Source organism: Myotis nattereri (genome assembly GCF_964212035.1).
Source record: "Myotis nattereri genome assembly, chromosome: 7".
In the NCBI taxonomy this organism is placed as follows: Eukaryota; Metazoa; Chordata; class Mammalia; order Chiroptera; family Vespertilionidae; genus Myotis; species Myotis nattereri.
The window spans coordinates 55,167,352-55,187,850 of NC_138082.1; the positions used below are offsets into that span (position 1 = coordinate 55,167,352).

At 41.9% G+C, this 20,499-nt stretch overlaps 1 protein-coding gene across 1 annotated transcript in view; it reads left to right on the top strand.

Annotated features, from left to right (window-relative positions):
• ITGB6 (integrin subunit beta 6) overlaps nucleotides 1-20,499 on the top strand; it is a 73,096-nt gene that overhangs the window by 23,863 nt on the left and 28,734 nt on the right. Inside the window, exon 9 of the mRNA XM_081096321.1 lies at nucleotides 13,272-13,361. Coding sequence (XP_080952447.1) covers nucleotides 13,272-13,361 — 90 coding nt within the window. The remainder of the gene's footprint in view (nucleotides 1-13,271; nucleotides 13,362-20,499) is intronic.

The following is a 20,499-nucleotide window of genomic DNA, read 5'->3' on the forward strand; positions in this document are numbered from 1 at the left end:
CCATGAAAGGAGACCCCTGAGCAATTGCCCTCTTGACGGTCGTCATATCCAAAAAAAAGCATGAAGAGTAGCCACAATATGCTCTGAGCCTGATGTTCTCTTGTAGCTTGTGAAATGTATTGACCATATATGAGTCTCAATTTTTCAGGAATCAATAACCCAGTTTTTACATCACCCCTTCTTTCTTCTTTTTGTTTATCTTTTGAGCTTTTCACTGTAGCAAGAGAGCTGAAAAGTGAAAGAGAAATTAGGAAGGAAGATAAAACAAAAATTGGATCCCTTTGCTATTTGTTAGCTGTTTTGTTATTGTTTTGTTTTAGAATCTTCACTGTTGGGAAAGATCAAAACAATTTTGATGGGATGAAAATCCCTTTATTTCTGGCCTTGGTTTTTACAAAACACACACACAACACACACACACACACACACACACACACACACACACACACACAACCTCCAGCTTTAATAGTCAGTGACTCAGCCTGGAGGGTGGGAATCATGAAGGATTCCGATGATCTTTGCTCAGATAAAATATATTTAGCTGTGAGATAGCTAATTTTCGAACATGATCTAGAAAGTTGTTCTTTATCCTATCAATCCCATCCTATAATTGGGGATTCCAAATTTATAGGCTTTTAGAAAAAATAAAATCATCTAAGAATATAGAGAAAATGTGTGGATTATGAGAAATATCCATGGAGTTAATATTTTTTTTTTAATTCAGGTGTAATGAAAAGGACTCTGATTTCTCTCTCTAATTGAGGTTCTGGGAACAAAGGCCAAGGAGAGCCAGCTGCCTACACTTTCATCATTGATAAAACCTCTCTTGGAGAGGGAGGATTCAGAAATAAAACTCATCCTCAGATTATCAAGGCAAAGTTGTTAGAAATATTTTCTAGTCTGATTAATACATCGCAATCATGAAAGTCATCAGTTGCTATCTCATAGAGTCCATATAGTACTTTTCTTCTAAAGAACTCAAAGGTTTGTAATCCAGATGATAAACAAAACAAAAAAGATACAGATTTAAAATAGGGTCTTCATGAGATGCCTATTAAGCCAACCCATGTAGAACTATTACATGGGATTGCATCAATACAAGCCCTACATATTTCAAGATTTATACAACACCCAGAATGTCTAGCATATAATTGAAGCCAAGACATTATTGATTGTGTTCATTCATTTATTCATCCATTCATCAAACATTTCATGAGCTCCTCCAAAGAACCAGGGTGTCTGACTATAAAGGAGAATAAGACACAGTGCCTGCCTCAATAAGTCTCATAGAGCATGAGCAGACTTGTAGATCAATCATTTGTCTAAAGAATAAGATAAGGGCATTTCAGAAGTTGCGTTCTGGAAAGAGACCCCAAGGCAGAGCGTTTGCTGAGGAGCCAGAGCTTTCATATCTGTCAATATTTTTACTCTTTTCTATTTGTTAGAAGGGGCTGCAAATTAATTGGCAATCATAAGCTACCTTTGATGCTATCAGTACCAAAGTGTTGAATTAAGCCCTTCACTCTACAGCGGTGGAAACTGAGGGCCAGAGATGAAATGCAACTATGATTATGAGAATAATGGAGAAGGTCTGCTGAGGGCTCATTAGGTAGCAGCCTGGGGTTAAGTATTTCAACTCATTTTATCATCTAATCTCCATTTTATGACAAAAGAACTCAAAATAACAAAGCAGGTTGCATAGGAGAACCAGGATTTGAACCTAGGCAGTTGGAGTCCACAGTTTCAACCACTGAGTTAAAGTGCAATTGAACGTGGATTGATGTTGTGAAAGAACTTGCTAATTTATAGCCACTAGACTACCAGCCTTTTATAGTAACTGACTTCGAAAGTCACTGAAAGCCCAGAGCCTAAGGGTAGAGCAGAGCTGCCTGACAGATGAACTGATAGGTGAGATTCTTATAAATGGCAGAATCCTTCAAGGCCAGTAAACACTAGGGTCCTTTGATGTTGCTGCTAATTTAGCCAGTTTTAAATGTGTGGATTTGAAAAAAGAGAGACATTTGGATTCCGCCTTATGGGTTATTTAAGTTCTGAGTGGTATGAGCAGGCTATGAAACATGATTTCATTGGTCAACCATCTACAACAGCTATTACCTATGGTAATCACTATCTATTGTTTCAACCTAAGGGGGTTTGGAGGGAGGGAAGGCCTGACAAAGGATGTAGGTTTATTATGATACAGTTTAAGCACACAGAAAAATAGAGTAATGTAATGAACATCCATATGCCTACTATGCAGATTTCTTAAATCTCAACATTTTGCCTCCATATTTGCTTCAGATATTTTTAAAGAAATAAAATATTTCAGATGCAGTTGCCTGCTGTATAACTGCCCAGTTCTGTCCAACCCCACCCCCTCTTTCCTCCCATAGAAATAAATTCAGTATCCTGAACTCAAGTGTTTACAATTTTGTACTATTAAAACTATATGTACATCCATAAATAATTGCATAGTTTTGGCTTATGAGTTTAATTTCATATTATTTCTACAATTTGTTTTTTGACTCAATGTTATATTTCAGGGTTTTCTTTAATTATGGTAAAACTAGAGGCCCAGTGCATGAAAATTCATGCACTGAAGGGGGTGGTTCCCTCAGCCCGGCTTGCCCCCTCTCACAGTCCAGGAGCCCTCAGGGGATGTCTTACTGATGGCTTAGGACCATGGGGAGTGGGCCTAAGCTGCAGTCTGGCCTCGCTGCGGCAGGCGACTGGGCTGATCAAGGGAAGGCACTGTCCCCATCATCCCGCTGCTGCTTCCACTGCCAGCCGTGGCAGCTGTGAGGCCTGAGCCCCGGGCCTTGCAGCCGCCAGGGTTCACGACTGCTTGAGCCCCGGGCCTCACAGCTACAGGGGCTCACGGCTGCAGGGGCTCACAGCTGCCTAAGCCCTGGGACTCGCAGCCGCTGGGGCTCTGGCTGCATGAGCCCATGGCTACTGTGAGCTCACGGCTGCTGTGAGCCCCAGGCCTCACAGCTGCTGTGAGCCCCAGGCCTCACAGCTGCTGTGGCTTTGTCTGGATGGACATCCGGATGGATGTCCAGAAGACGTCTGCCCTAATTAGCATATTACCCTTTTATTAGTATAGATATACATAACAAAATTTACCATTTTAATCATGTTTAAGAATACAGTTTTGTGGCATTAATTGCATTCACTTTGTTGTACTCCCTGTTATGTTTTTGAGGCTTATCCATGGAGACATGCATAGCTTTTGTTACTCTATTCCAGGGCCATGCATATTCCATTAAGTGTATTTACTGCAATGTGTTCATCCTAAAACTGAGGGCATCGATCTCTTCCACTTGTGCAGCATTACAAATGTTGCAGCCATGCACATCCTTGCATACATTTTCTCCGTTGAGGAGCCATTGCTAGACGTGAAGTCCCAGGTCACAGGGGAATGGCATCCTCGGCTCACCTGGGTATGTCCGAGGGGCTCTCCAAATGTTGTATCAGTTACTCTCCTACAGACAGTGAGGGAGTGTGAACCACCCCCCCCAAAAAAAGAAAACCCCACCACACACTTTAAATTACTTCTTCAGATGGTAAAATTAACATATTATTTGAAAGGGGGAAAAATGGGGATACAGAAAAGCACAAAGAAGAAAATAAAGATCACTCAAAACTCACCACGCAGACATAACTAACCATTCTTGACATTTTAGAATAAGTCCTCTCTTTTTTCTTTGAATGCATTTACATATTTTAACATAATTGGCATCATACTGTACCTATTAAGTATGTTCATATTTTTTAATGAGTTTATATATTTACAGTTTTATAAAGGCATAAAAATTGCATTTAGTTCTATGTCAAACACTCACTTTTATTGACAAGAATAACATTAAATGAAATCAAGGCGATTGTACCAAATTCGGAATCTGTGTTTGCTATCCTCACAGGGCGCCTGCTTTAAAATAAAAGCAAACTTGCCCTCCTCCCACCAGCAGCTCCAGAACATCACAGTTACTACATTTTTACTTACCAGGTGACTTTTTTACATAGTCCCATGATGCTTGGTTACTTTTTTACATGTTCATGTGATAACTTTAACAGGACCAACAAATTATTTCTAGTATATGTTTTCGTATGCCTGAACATTCCCCGTTGGTGAGGACTCCAACATCTGTGAACAAACTCAGTTTCTCCAAAGACTCTTCACCATACTGCAAAGTGCTCAAAGCTGTGCGATTACCTCCTTAATGCCACCTCAGAGCCCACAGGATGCAGGACTCCTGTTTAATGCAGTTACCCGTAGACCCCCTGAAGCCTGGCCTGTGGTTGCAGTTGGCCCCCCCTGGCTGGTCCAAATGACAGCTCTGCTTAAAGGAAACTCACTCTGGCTGGGGTTGCCCTGCAGGAGTCTAACTGCAAGCAAGCATTCTCCACGTGGCAGAGCCCATTGAACGGTTACATACGGCATCAAGGCACCAGGGACAAGTTACAGTGATAAGAAGAGTTTGGGAGTACTATATATTTTACATAAGAGTTTGGGAGTATTATATATTTTAATTTTGTGCCAAATTGTTATTGGTGATGCGGGGACTTGGTTCTTGTCTTCTTGAAGGAAATATTTTAAACAAGAGACAAAGTAAGTAAGAATTTATTGGCGGCAGCAAAAATATACTTAGGACAATGAAACAAGGAAAGGCACAGAAGTGACAGGAGATCCTAGGCTGGGCTGCTTTTGCTCACTGAGAAGTCAGAGAGAGAGGGGGACCTTGGAGACAGGTTTAGGGGGTTAACCTAAACCTGTCCATTTAGCTGCCCATTGCTCCCCTGGTTGCTGGTCTTGTGGGCTACCTTAGAAGGAAGGAGGGGGGAAGGAATGGTACAGGCCTGTGCCTCGGGGGGAGAGTGAGCACTGAGTCCTTCATCCTGAGCTCATCTCTCCCTTGCAGGTGGGAATCTTAGGGGAGGTCACAGGGAAGGGTCTTGAAAGAATATTCATCAGCTTTCCAGGTGTGCTCTTTCAGGGTCCTGGCCTCCCCTGATTAGCTGTTACCAGGGCAGGGGCTCACTAGTTAATGTACCTGGTCCTGAGGCAGTTATGGTATGACTTGTCTGGTTCTGCTGTTTTTCTGGCCCTGGAGCTGAAACACAACTGAGACCTAGATGTCATATTTAGGAAGGAAAAGGTCAGGGGCTCTAAACCACATGACTAGTGATATGAAAGATCAGGGGTCCGAACTGTGATATGGTAGGTGCGGAAAGGTTACCCTGGGTGTGAGGCTCTTGTTTTCCCAGTTTTGCCCCTTGCTAGGCCTCTGGGGCTTTCTGCCCTGGTGAGTTTCTGTACCTGGCCCATCGTCCTTGCATTAGTCATGTCTGTTGAATCGCCTATAATATGATTATCTGAAAGAGCCCAGAATCTGCTACAAAGGGGCTAGTATTAATTAATTAATAGTTCAATATTTGGTTGCCCCTATATAGTGAATGTTCAAAAAGTAAACAGATAATTTTGGAAACACAAAATATGGTTGAGTTTGAACAGTTTGGGGACATTTCATTCATTAATTCAAGGTTGGCCTACTTTTTTTCTATAGGATTGCCAGATTTAGCACATAAAAATGCAGGGTTAAATTTGAATTTCAAATAAGCAACAAATAATTTCCTGAATAAGTACATCCCATGTAATATTTGAGACACATTCACACTAAAAATCTAAAAATTTGGGGGAAATTAACTAAAAACTGGGAAAGAACTTTGTGCAGAGATGGTGAATAATGAAAGGAGAGAGCCTAGGCAGGGGTGGGCAAACTTTTTGACTCGAGGGCCACAATGGGTTCTTAAACTGGACCGGAGGGCCGGAACAAAAGCATGGATGGAGTGTTTGTGTGAACTAATATAAATTCAAAGTAAACATCATTACATAAAAGGGTACGGTCTTTTTTTTTTTTTTTTTTTTTTTTTTTTAGTTTTATTCATTTCAAATGGGCCGGATCCGGCCCGCGGGCCGTAGTTTGCCCACGGCTGGCCTAGGGTCTTACTTCAATAGGATCTTTAGGGAAGACTTCTTACAGGAAGTGTTTATGTTACCACTTCAAGGTTTGTGTGCTTGACACTTCAAAGGCCAATATTCAACACGTCAGAGTTTGGAGTAAGGAAAAGTTTATTGATTGAGGAGGCCCAACTCAAAAAGATGGGGGTGCCTTACAGTTTCCACAAATCCATCTTAAGAGGGCCCAGAATTTAGGCTTCTTTTATGTCCAGGGAAGGGAGGAGGCCAGGGACAAAAGGTGTGTAACATCTAAGCACCAACAGATCCAAGGAAGAGTGAAAACTCCCTGAATCTCTTTGTTCCCCAGTCAGTTGACCCCCCACTTATTTGAGTTTGGTCTGGAGGCACCTGTAAATCTTTGATAAATAGTCATTATTTTGTACATTTTCCCCTAATTCTTCGGGAAAGGCACTTTTTGGCAAGAGGCTGTTCTTGTGAAAACTTAAGCCTCAAGCAGAATTCCTCTAGTTAATTAGTATATCTACAGCAGGAGCTATTAGCCTAACAGCCCTGGAAGAAATGCAGGTTAGAATTAAGATAGAGTCAGAGAAAGCAAGCTTTTCACTGGTATAATTATGAAGCAGCAACCTGAAGTGAAAAGTTTTCAAGAGGCGAAGGCATGTACAAAGGCCCTGAACAGTAAAGGACTCAATGTTCAGTGTGTTTGAGAAACTGAAAAAAAGGCTAGTTGGTTGATGTGAGCTGTTGTAGGAGAGGAAGTGGGAGAGATAGGGTAAAATCAGGCCTTCTGTCTTAAAGGCCAAGGGTAGAAGCATGGTGCCCTTCTGTGGGCAACAGGCATCCAAAAACACTTTTGTCATTGAATGGAGAATAGATGTCTTAGGTGTCAATAAAATGTTGAACTATATTAAAACGGAGGATCCCTTCTGAATACAAGTTTCAGAACATGACACCTTTATTTTCCAAATTGCCACAGCAACATTTATAACTTTTGTGCTCTTTAGAATTGCCTAGGGAGCTTTCTAAAAAAAAACCCGATGCCCAGGCATCCCCCTGATTCAATTAAATCAGCATCTCTGGGTCTGAGACGCCAGGCACCAGTGTTTTTCAGAATCTCCCCTGGTATATCCAGTCACCAGTGGAGCTTGGTAAAATGCAGACTGATTCAGAAGGTCTGGACCAAGGCCTGAGATTCTGCATTTCTCACAAGCCCCCACATGATGCTGCTGCTGCTGCCGCCGCTGCCAGTCCACCCAGCACACTTCAAGTAACGTGGGGCCACTCTCTCTTTAGCAGTCCTTGTACATACACCTGCTTTCTCTTTTCTGTTCCTCTTCATTGTGCTCCCAGCAGTCATCCTTCAAAGTTTTATTACCTGCCATTGGGTCTGCAAAGCAAAGGAGCATGCTAATGACCCCAATGTGGTTTCCCATTTTAAAAGCACTTTCTAAAGCTTTGGGATTTGCATTCCACAACAAGGTCTGCAGTTCCTCTCCAAAGGCAGATTAATCTTATTAAGAGATGATCTGTGGGATCCTCAGTAACAAGGACTCCATGTAGCTTCTTTGTTCTCTTAAGTCTCCATTCTCCATCGCCTCTCTGCACTTGTTTGTCTCACAACAGTCACGCCTGGCGGGTCCATTTGTCTTGCCTTATCACTCCAGTACTACTGCCGATCACTCGTTCAGCTGTGTGCTACAGCTCCTCGGCTGACAAGATAATTACATTCCGGGGCAGACTGGGAGAAAGACAGGTAGTGCTCCAAAATTCCGAAGCCGACTACTAGTCATTGCTGGTGCAGACTTCAACATCAAGCACCTGATCTAATTAGCACCCTCCCATCCTGCCTGCCTGCTGTGGAATGCTGACAATTGAAAGCCTGAAGGCAAAGCAAATATCAGGCAACCCAGAGACAGACATTCACACTTCCTCGTGCCAGAAACAATTACACATTCTTTTAGGAATCCTGGGTGTCCTCGTAACACAGTCCAACCTGGGGGTAAACTTTTGCATAATACTGGGAGCCCTGCATTTACCGATAATGAACATGAGAACCAGCCGAATGAAACCTCACAGGGATGAAAGACCTCACGGGAAGAAAGCCCTCTGACTACCTTCAGAAGAAGGGCTTATTCCAGCGCATGCAGCCTGCTCCTAGCTCTGGAACAAGCTCACTGCTTGACAAAAGCAAGGCGTCACCAGCAAAGAGCTATTTTCCTTTGACCAGATAAATAGCACAATACAGTCCCCGAGGAAAAAAAAAAATTTTGACCTCTATGGTTTCACTACTTCCTACATTTCTTTCAAGAGGTAGCCTTTCAGTTTGAAAGTGATTACAGCCACAACCCTTTTTCCTCCTTTCTTTTTGCTTTGGGCACACACGTGTTCTTTAATCTCTAAGCCCCGGCATATAAATACAAGGCATCATTATTGTGTCTTTCTCAGGAGACTCCCCCTTGATGGCTGTTGGCATTTGCACCGGTTCCTGGCAGGGCCTGGTGGAGCAGGGTGAGCACTGGCTTTGCAGTGGAGACCCGTGGTACCCCTTATTAGCTCTGTGAATGGACAAGGTTCTCACTTCCCAGCTCAAGCTACAGGTTTAAAGGTTAAAAAAGTCAAAAGAACTGGAGCAGAATGTCAGGGGTTGAATTGTGTTCCCCCTAAAGCTATGGGAAAGCCCGAATGCCTAGTTCCTCAGACTGTGGCCTTGTGGGGAAAGAGAGCCTTTTGGATGTAATTAGTCGAGATGAGGTCGCCCTTGAGCATGGTGGACCCTTCGTCCAGCACAACTGGAGAGTGCTTAGGAGAAGAGGAGAGAAGAGACACAGGGACAGAGACACAGGAGGGAGAACACCATGTGGCTGTGGAGGCAGATGAGCGAGATGCACAGTCCAGCCAAGGATGGCCTGCGACCACCAGAAGTGAGGAAGAGGAAGGGCAGAGTCCCCCTTCAGGCTTCAGAGGGAACAGGGCCCTCAACACTTACTCTCCGTCTTCTGGCCACAGAACTGTGAGACAGTAGTTTCTGTTGTTTCAAGCCACCCAGTTTGTGGTACTTGGTTACAGCAGCCCTCGGAAACGAATACATCAGTCAACATAGGCTTCCTTATGAACCTCCATCAGGCTCGCCTAGGACATCACCAGACCACAACAGCCGTTGCCCATGTCGGCATGTCCCATCAGTGTCCTGGTTCAGAGACCTGGCTCTGGGGCAGTGATGGTGAACCTATGACACGCGTGTCAGAGGTGACACGCGAACTCATTTTTTTGGTTGATTTTTCTTTGTTAAATGGTATTTAAATATATAAAATAAATATCAAAAATATAAGTCTTTGTTTTACTATGGTTGCAAATATCAAAAAATTTCTATATGTGACACGGCACCAGAGTTAAGTTAGGGTTTTTCAAAATGCTGACACGCCGAGCTCAAAAGGTTCGCCATCACTGAGTCTAGGGCATGGCAGGTGGGTTTCCAGCTCTGCTACTTCCTGGCTGGATGACCATGGGCAAGGTAACTAACGTCCCTGGGCCTCAGTATTATGGCACTAAAACAAAGATAAGAATGAAATCGAAATAGTAGAGCTTCTTTGAAGGATGAAAGAGATGGCACTGCTAATTGCGAGTGTTAGCTCCAGTGATTCTTCCCAGATGGCGGCAAGAGGATCGTTATCGGCACCTTTAGCCCTGTCTGCAGTGCGGGCTCATTGCACCAGAACAGCCAGCTACATGGGACCGAGGAGACAACGAGCAATGTGGTCCTCTCCCCGCATTCCCGCTACTTCCCCCAGCTGTGCGTGAGTCCCCGTGACAACATACCCTCTAGGAGCTTGGGTTTCGGAAGATGTGTCCAAAGGCAGGAGGTGCTTGGGGATATCAGGAGGCTTGCGAGGACCTCTGCATCCTGTTATAAGGCCCTCTAAGTTACTAACTGCAGCTCACGAGAGACCAGCTCCTGGACACAGCCAGGCTCTGAAACCTGAAGATGAGAGTTAACCCACCAGGTAGTGTCAGCAAAGCAGGAAGGAAGGTGACTGTCAGGATCTATGCCTTCTAAGGGCCAGAGCACCAAAACAGCATCAAAAGTAGCCAGGTTTGCCCAGGTCCTCAATCTGAGTCTTTTTAAAGAGAAAGCCAAGCAACAGCCTGCCCACGGCCAGCTGGGACAGCAGGTGTGTCTGCTTGGTTCTCTGCCCTCAGCCAAGCAGGAGCACACACCTGACAGCTGGTTCTGGCACTGAACTTGGAGACAGCCTCTGAGAGTTTGCAGGTGTGAATTCAGTCGCTTTCTTCTGTATCCTTTCATGCCTGTCCGCTAAATGACCCCCTGTCTATATCTTACCCTCTATCCTTGACAGGAGACTTTTGGAACAAAAAAAAAGTTTGTTGTTTTTGTTTTTTGAGATGGGGGCAGAGTGAATAAATAAAAAGGGCTTGATGAAAAAAGTTAAGAAAACTAAAGTAATCAGCAGGAGACAACCTTGCAAACATGGATGAGAAAAGCAACCTCAGGAACTCCTGGGTGGCATGGTGGGAAGCAGGGGAGAAAATCCATAATTAGGATAATCCATGGACAGATAACAGGGAATTCAAGCCCAAGAAATTCAAGCCCAAGCAGAGGATTTTGCGTTTCTCATCAGCTCATGTAACATCGTGTTTTCAGAGCTCACCATTTTTAATATCCAACAGTCATCTTTTATAGTTACAGTGCTATAATTTATCACATCCAGGCATGCAAAAGCATCTTTTTTCTAACATTAAACGTGTTTAATCAGGACAATTTATAATAGCACTTTAGGGATTTAATGAAAGAAAGGCATTTGACACATGATATTTACAGTAATCATAACACTACAAGATTTAAAGTATAATTTTTTACAGTGTTAGATCAGGACGCCAAATTGTCCATGCTTCTAGTTAGCTATTTGCAATGTTTTGGAGGGGGAAATCAGCATCCAGGCATTAATTAATAGTTTCCCCCTACACAACTGTCAGTGTTGTCACTGGGCACCGCTGCTGGTGGCCAACTCCTTTCTCCCCAGGCCCCAGTGGCAATCAGGAAATACGATTCATGCTAAACCACTTGTCCTAATAGCCAAATGCCAAATGACATACCACATGTAGGACCATAATTATGCTCTAGGAAGTACATGGATTTGGCTTTGTTAACCAAGAATTAACCCCAAAATTGGAGGCCACTTGAATTAGTGCTTATGGAAAATACCCTTTAGACCTCAGCCTCGGGGATAGCTGGACATTTTTTCAAGGAAAGCAATTTTATGCAATGCTAAGAGCCTAAAATTCTTTTTCAAAAGGATTTAAACCTTTTCTTGTCAAGCTCTAAAGATTCCCTCTGCCTTCGCTTCTGGGACTAGTCAAATTTACACACATTCCAGCTCCACTTGAGTGAAACTCAAGTTCCTACTTAGGTATTCCCCGTTAACCACAGGCCTCACGCTTCACGGCCCTTTTGACGTGTTTATTTGAAAAGGCAAGTTGATAAACCGGTGCCTTCCCTGTATTTGACAAGTTCTACCTGACTCAGGGAAACAGAGCGGGGCCCAGCTTCACCGGGCAGGGATGTGGCCACAGAGAGATGGGAAGAGCGTTACCTGGATTACTGCCCACGGCCCTTCAATAATAAAGCACAGCGTCCAGGCAGAGAGGGACAACGGACACTTTCAAGGGTTCAGATTTACATCAAATGCAAATTGGAACACAACCATGAACACTGAAATAAGAGGAACAAAACCCACAGATTAAAAACAGAGCCCTCCCCCGCCCCCCGCCACCTGCCGCCGCTTTTTAATACAAGAGGCGTAGGAAGCTTGGACTTAATCCAAGTGCCCACCTCTGCAAGTGGGTGGGGCCTCCTAGACCATGCCGCCCTGGCTTCATTTGTTCCTCTCCTTGGTCCTCCTTGTCCTGATTTAGTTACTTACTATCACAACGATGATGAATGATAACGATTAGTTGTAAATTTGCTTTGTGTATATCCTAAGCCACTTAAATCTTCTGTGGAATAAGAATAGAATATTATGTTTGAACTACAGAGTTGCCCTAAATCCTTCACTCAAAGCTTACTTCTCTTTTCTATGTACAATTTTAATACATTCAGCCATCTGATTTCACAGCACACAGCAACTTAGAAGACCGCAGCTGACAAAAAGAGTGATTGTCTCTTTTCACAGCATATTAAGCCGACCTAATAGATGTTGTCGATGCCACAGCAAATGAGTAAATTGGTAGGCAAGTGATACCTTATAGCTTAACAAGGAGAAGGAAACTATTTAGTAACAAACTATAGAAATGATCCCTGAAAGTATAGTCTTGAGAAGGAAACTATTTAAAAACAAATAAAAGAAGCAAAAGCATAGCAGTTGGGGCCCACCTGGTACGGGTGTGATCTATCATGGACTTTAGAAGCTTTTGATGATTATGGAGCTATAGGTATTATTGATACGTATTATTTCTCTTCAAGAAAAAGAACATCAAAGTATGTTTTGGAGTCTTTATTTGAGAAAATAGGGGCGTGTGCAGTACGCTTTAGACAACTTTCTGTTTGCAAATAGTTTTAAACATAAAATTTAAGAGAGGGGTAGTTATCAACGGTCGGGAAAATTCCCTTCTTTGCAATGCCTCATTCCCTGGCCATGCTCAGTACCTGGAGTGTTGAAGAAATGGGTGAGTCCTACTCAGGTGGGAACCACATCTCAGGAGAAGCAATGTAGGTGGGGATGCGGTGGTGTAGAGGGAGGATCCGAGGCACTCAATACCGCTGGGAAGGGAGGAGGTAACAAGCAGCCAACAATTCACACCTTTTCTCCACCAAGCGATTGACAAACACCCCTGGACTCAATGACTAAAAAAGTGAGCTGATGGCAGTCAAGGGCCCATGTATACCCAATTTTGGTTTCTGCACTGTTACAAAAAAAGAGAAGATAGTTCCTGATAGTATGTTCAGAATTTTTGGACAAAGACACCCCATGAAAGGAGGATGTGACCTAAGTGTTATTATTACTTAAGACTTGACTCCTGTCATGACATAGATCACAGCCCTAGACCGAGGCCGTCACTGACACTAGATTTCCCAGCAGCGACGCTGGCCAGTCCATTTCCCCCTTGTGCGAAGGTTGCAGGGCTCCAGTCTCAGGAGCAACGTCTGTTTGTTTTCAGGAGCCTGTTGCCACAGCCGGTTAAATAAAAGTGATCTCAACCAGCAGGCGGAACCCCACACTTGACATTTCTCAATTAAAGTGAGCAAAGATTGACTTCTTCTTTTTGTTTACAGAATTATGCAAAACTCATTCCTGGAGCTACAGTAGGGCTACTCCAGAAAGACTCTGGGAACATTCTCCAGCTGATCATCTCCGCCTATGAAGTATGGTACTTTACAGCTGGCTTCTTTTTTCGGGGGGGAGAGGGGTACTTGTTGGGTATTCAAAAACTGAGATGTGTTTTAGGCAGTTAACTACACTTCTATTTGTTGGTAGAGAGAATGCTTATCCAGAGAAAAATCTCCTTGCATGAATGTAGCCAAACTGTACACTTCGTTCATTCTATTTGCAGATATTCTTCCTGAGAGGTGAGGCTGAAAGTAGAAAAATCATACACCTGATTATAAAGTTGAGGTTGTTTTTATAATAATAAGCAACAACAAAATTTTAATTCTACTGAAAAGGATCCACGAGTCATACAATTAAGCTCCCCTCTTCTCTGCGTGGAAGAGAGAGAGAGAGAGAGAGAGAGAGAGAGAGAGAGAGAGAGAGAGAGAGAAAACAACTTTAAATTGCCAGCTCCACAGGCTTAGTGAGATTACATCATAACTCAAAAAACACAAAGCACAGCAGGAACAATGCCACTTTGTGGATTCTCTGCTTTGGGGAACCAGAGGACTCCTCCATTGGGTTTATGGTTTTGCATATATACACTTTTTTTGCCTTGACTTTGTGAATTAGTACCTGAGAATAGAATTCCTCCCTTAAAGTAGGATATATTCCTACAGAGTTGCTAAGTTCTCTTTCTTTGTTCTCATTTCATAACTCAGTTCATCAGTAGTAGATGGCCAATTGTCAACTCTTTTTGATTTTGGTTCCTAAGTATTATCCCCCTTTCTTGCCTTTACTTACAAAGAAAACACACACACACACACACACACACACACACACACACACACACACGCACATGCACACACATGCACACACACAATGATAAGGACAGGAATGAGACAAGAAAAATTTTAGAAAGCACTAAAGCTGTAATATTTGCTCTAGACAGCAGTTACATAATACCTAACGAACAAAATTCTAATTTTCGATGTTTTAAAATTACATCTAAATTCCATACGCACTCTGTGCCAACACTTAGCAAATACTGAACCCATGTTCCCCAACTAAGTGACATTTTGGAATCATCTGAGAAACCTTTTAAAAAACAGGTGTGTCCAGATGTCTCTCACAGACGTCTTAGAAGAATTTTAAGGGAAGAAGAACTTTATATTTTGAAAAAAACTCCCCAATTATTTTGAGATTGCCCCATCAATTTTGAAACTCACCTTGAGTGGGAAAAGCAAAATATTCCTTCTCAAATACATTTCCTCAGAGAATTAAATACAGATACGTCCATTAAAATTATAGGATGGGGTTTTTTCCCCTGCACTTTTATTCTCAGAAATGTCAGTTTTCTTAGCTCCCATCAAAAATTTATCACCACATTAGCTCATGCTTGAAATTCTTCCAAACAGGAAAGCTTGTCAACAAAATACTAAAAAACCTGCCTTGCCTTTATGCAGTAATTAAGAGTTTTAATGTGTCCAATCCAACAAAATCACATAGCAATCCTTCACCGAATTAGAACACACATTTCTCTTTAACCCAGCATTCTCAAAAGTGCTGTCTACTAGCATCTTCAAAGGAACTAAGCAAAAACAGTGTCCAAAATATATCCCCCTCCTGCCTGACCAGCCTGGCCATGTGCTGCTCACTCTGTCAGAGGTTACGCCTCACTATGGTCCCAAATCACTCACATAACTTACAGCAGCGTTGAAATCAAGGCACCACACATTTGAAGTGAATTTCCTGTCTTTATTTTACTGTCTCAAAACTACAAAGAAGTGTCTATTCTTCTTACCCAAACAATCTTGCTCTGGAGTTACAATTGAAACTTCGTGATTCTCTGGACGAAGTATGCAGCAGACCTTGGCACTAGTTTAAATTATTTTTCTGTTCCGGTATTTTTTTTAATGTATTCTAAAAGGACTTTAAAATGTGGGGATCCTTAGACTGGATTTCTTTCCAGTCTATAAAGAAAAGAGCAGGAATGAGAATATGTTGAGAGAAAACAGGAAACACTTCTGCCTCACTTCTAGTGGGGCAACGGCAGACAGATTGTGTGTATAACTAGTGATTACAAACTTCAGCTTGATATTTTACGGTGCCATGTTGACATAAAAATACCAGATGTGTGTTAATTTGACTATCATCCGCTAATTTCTTTCCTTCCCTAACCACATAGTACAGTGGTTCTCAACCTTCTGGCCCTTTAAATACAGTTCCTCATGTTGTGACCCAACCATAAAATTATTTTTGTTGCTACTTCATAACTGTAGTGTTGCTACTGTTATGAATCATAATGTAAATATCTGATATGCAGGATGGTCTTAGGTGACCCCTGTGAAAGGGTCGTTCGACCGCCAAAGGGGTTGCGACCCACAGGTTGAGAACTGTTGACATAGTAAAAGTTTCTGAAATACTAATGCTCCCAAGGCAAGTTCCTCTCCTGGCATTTAAACTCCAGCAGGGAAGTGACTTGGTTTGTTTTCTTTCGCCTGGTTCATAGTAGACACTCAACAGTTGAATGGAGAATATGATAAAATATATAAATAAACATGGATGTCCTTTCTTTGGGAAATTCACATTAAAATATTCCTGGTGAAATTTGCGACGTGATATTTCAATTATATAACACTGAGAATTCCTTCATTTGGGGCAGATTATGTCACCCACTACTCCTAATTGCTGTCATCTACAGACTTTTAGGTCACATCCCTCATTTCTCATTTAGTGCTTGACTCACTGGGCCACTCACTCTCTTTAACACTACTCCTGTCTATTTTTTAAATTTTATTTATTGACTTGAGAGAGAGAGGGAAAGAAAGAGAGAAACATCAACATGTTGTTCCACCCATTTATGTAGTCATTGGCTGACCTCTGTATGTGTCCCAACTGGGGATCGAACCCACAACCCTGGTGCATTGGGACGATGCTCCAACCACCTGAGCTACCCAGCCAGGGCACCCCTGTCTTAATTCTTGATGATTTCTGTGTATGTGTGTGTGTGTGTGTGTGTGTGTGTGTGTGTGTGTGAAATCTTTCCCATATCTGGCCCTCTCAGTTAAACTCTGTTCCAACAATTACCCTGTCCCCTTGCCACTTAATTACTTTCTTATGCCTTTACTTTTTGTCCTACCTTAAACCTTGTCATTGCCCATTAAATCTCAACTGCATGCAACCCATCCCTGATTACCACTTCTTATTTTTTTCAACTCACACCTGCTAGTTCCCTTAATATGTCTTTCAACCCATCAGAATCTTTAATTAATTGACCCCTACCCTCTCTTTACAGTTCCTCATCCCCTTGATGTTCTCTCTTGCCAGGAACCCCAGTTTAAATTCAATCATTATGTTCACTCTTTAGACACACCTTCAACCCCTGTGCTCATTATTGCTTCTTTGAGGTTGCTTGGCCAAACATGGTCCTGATTAAATACAACTCACGACTCTCAGCTGTCACTCACGGCTGAATGGGAATGCAAAAAACATACCATCCTAACCAGTCTCACTTTAAAATCAGGTTTATGGGTGGACCTCAAGCAGGTCCCAGCAACCAGGCTGTATTTCTGTAGTATACATGCAAGTAGAGATGTCTAAGAAGTCAGTTGATATGTTAGTTGACAATTCAGGAGACTGAACCCTCCCAAACATACTTCACTATAGTTTTCTCCTTCTAAACTGATGATAATTCCATCCTTCCACTTGCTAGAACCAAAAAGTTTGAAACGATCCTTGACCCCCTCTTTCTCTGACACGCCAATTTCATCCATCAGGAAATCTTGTTGGCTCTATCCTCAAAATGATTTAGAACTTGATTCAGTCACTGCCTCCTCTACCCTTATCCTGGTCAGAGCCACCATCTTCTTCTTTCTCCCGAATTATTGCAAAACCTCCTAATTGCTATCTCCCATTTCCACCTTTTGTTTCCTACATTCTGTTTTCAACAAAACAGCTAGAATATTCTTTTCAAATTATAAAGTCAGATCATATCACTCTTCTGTACATAGCCCTGTTTTCTCATTTTACGTAGAAAGAAAAACTAAATTCTTTCTAACAGCCTACCAGGATCCTATCAGATCTGTTCCTCTCTACCCCATTACCTCTCTGACTTCATCTCCTGTTACTGTCCTCCAACCGTCTCCAAACCCAATTCTCCTTGCTGTTCTGTTCCCAGAGCAAATCAGACATACTCATGTCTTAGGGTCTTTGCATGGACTGTACCCTCTTCCTGGAATACTCTTTTTACAGTATCTGAGTGGCTAATTTCTCCTCACTTCCTTGAAATTCTTAGCAAATCCTGACCACTTTTTAAACATTGCAGCCTACAACCCTACACACGCTCTCTTAATCTTCATTATCCCATTCTAACTTTTTTTGCATAGCATTTATCACCTTCTAGAATGCTATATAATTTTCTTATTTATTATGTTGTGTGTTTTTTCTTTTCTGTCTTCCCATACTGGGATAGAAACTATTTCAGTGGGTTTTGTTTTCCAAACACCTAAATCAGTGTTTGGTACATAGTGGACACTCCATAAATATTTTCTGAATGAATAAACATAAACTATAACTAGTTGAAATGAAACAGATTTAAAGAATATATTTAAATGATAATTTGATAGAATTTAGAATCTTAAGACATGATGGAAATATTCTCTAGGACTGAGAAATGACACTTTAATATCTGTGCATATTTTGAAAAGTTAGCCTATGTCTACTGAAGGAGTGATAATATGAGGAAAATAAAAAGGCAGGGAAGAGGAGTGACTTAGAATTTATAGTAAGCAACTTAGAATTTGGAGGAAGACAAGGTAATATTACTATGCAGGTGGCAAAATTTACTTGAGGAAAATTTGAAGCTTAATATGCTTTTGAAATCTGAGCAATGAAGTGGGTATAAGAATTCAAATCCTTTTAGATGAACACAAGTATAACAATTCATAATATTTCATAATTTGTTTTATTTTTAATAATTGGGATTTGTCTCCCAAATGCAGACTTTTTAAAATTAAAAATGTTTTTTCAACTACAGTTGACATTCAATATTATATTAATTCCAGGTGTACAGTATAGTGGTTAGACATTTATATAAGTTACAAGAGGCCCGGTGCATGAATTCATGCATGGGTGGGGTCCAGCCAGCCCGCCCCCATGGAGTGGGGCCATGGGCAGTTGGCTGGCTGACCCCGGCCCTGGTCAGGGTGTTGGGGGCCAATTGTGGGCCGGGCCAGCTGCGGCGGGGGGTGGGGGGGGGCGGGCCCTGATTGGGGCCCAGATCTGGCTGGTTGGCTGCCACCATGCGTGTCATAACCACCGTTTGTTCTGGTCGTTCTGGTCATTCCGCTGTTCCAGTCACTGGGCTTTTATATATATAAAGATGAGTGATTCCCCCGATAAGTCTACTACCCACCTGACACCATACTTAGTTATTGCAATATTATTGATTATATTCCCAATGCTGCACTTTACATTACCATGATTATTTTGTAACTGCCAATTTGTACTTCTTGATCCCTTCACCTTTTTCACAAACCCCACACCCTCCTTCCATCTGGCGACCATCAGTGAGTTCTCTGTATTTATGAGTCTCCTTCTGTTTAGTTTGCTCATTTATTTTGTCCTTTTAGATTCCACACATAAGTGAAATCATATGGTATTTGTCTTTGTCTGACTTATTTCATTGAGCATAATACTCTCTAGGTCCATCCATGTAGTTGCAAATGGTAAGATTTCATTCTTTCAAGTAATATTTCATTGTATATATGCACCACTTCTTTATCCATTCATGTATTGACAGACACTTAGTGCTTCCATATCTTGGCTATTGTAAATAATTCTGCAATGAATTAGTGTTTTGAATTTCTTCAGATAAATACTCAGAAGTGGACTTTCTGGATTATAGGTAGTTCTATTTTTAATTATTTGAGGAACCTATACACTGATTTCCATAGTGGCTGCACCAATTTGCAATCCCATCAACAATGCACAAGAGTTCCCTTTTTCCACATCCTTTTCCACAACACTTGTTTGTTGACTTATTGGTGATAACCATTCTGACAAGTGTGAGGGGATATCACATAGGTGTTTTAATTTGCATTTCTATAAATATTAGTGATGTTGAGGGTCTTTTTATATGTCTATTGGCCCTCTGTGTGCCCTCTTTAGAGAAGTATCTATTCAGGTCCTCTGCCCATTTTTTTAATTGAATTGTTTGGAGGTATTTTTTTGGGGGGGGGGGGTATTAAATTGTATAAGTTCTTTATATACTTTGGATATTAACCCTTTATCAGTTGTATCATTAGCAAATATCTTCTTTCCTTTGGAAGGCTGTCTTTTGTTCTGTTGATGGTTACTTTTGCCGTGCAAACACTTTTTAGTTTGATGTATTTAGCTTATTTTTTCTTTTGTTTCCCTTGCCCGAGGAGATACAGTGGGGCCTTGACTTACAAGTGTCCCGACTAACGAGTTTTTCAAGATACGAGCCGTCTCTCGGCAGATTTTTTGCTTTGAGTTGTGAGCTAAAATTCGGGTTACGAGCCAGCTTCAGATACCCCACCGCTAGTTGGTGCAGCGAACGTCACAGTGAACGCCACAACATCAGCCCAGCATCACGTGTCTCACTCGTTCACTTTAAGATTTGACATATGAGTAATTTGAGTTACGAGCTCCGTCACGGAATGAATTAAATTCGTAAGTCAAGGCCCCACTGTATATACAAAAAATATTACTAAGAGCAATGTCAACAAACTTTTATTTTGTAAGAGAAAGAGGAACAGATAAAGTCTGAATAGTAACACCAACTTTCCCCAAACCAACAGGTCTCCCTCTGCCTTTTTTGACATTTTTCCTCCTGAAAAACCTTGCCTTTATCTCCCCCTCTGGTATAACCTATGTGCTTCATATCTAATCTTCCTCTCTTAAATCTATGTCATCACAATACCAACCAGCCCAGTTCCTACATGCCTCAGGCCAGGATGAAGGCATCAACATTCTAGCTTTCTAGACTCAAGGGTTCCAATCCCCTCCACTGATCTATTCTGCACAACTCCCTTGCAGCTATCTTTTCTGTAGATTGAGCCCTTGCTTAACAGCTGCCAGTAATGCTTCCCATGGGTCTAAACTCATCTCTCCAGACCGCAGGGCTCTTTGTTGTCTGGTGTCTCTCAGAACAGCTGGAGTGTTGACTTG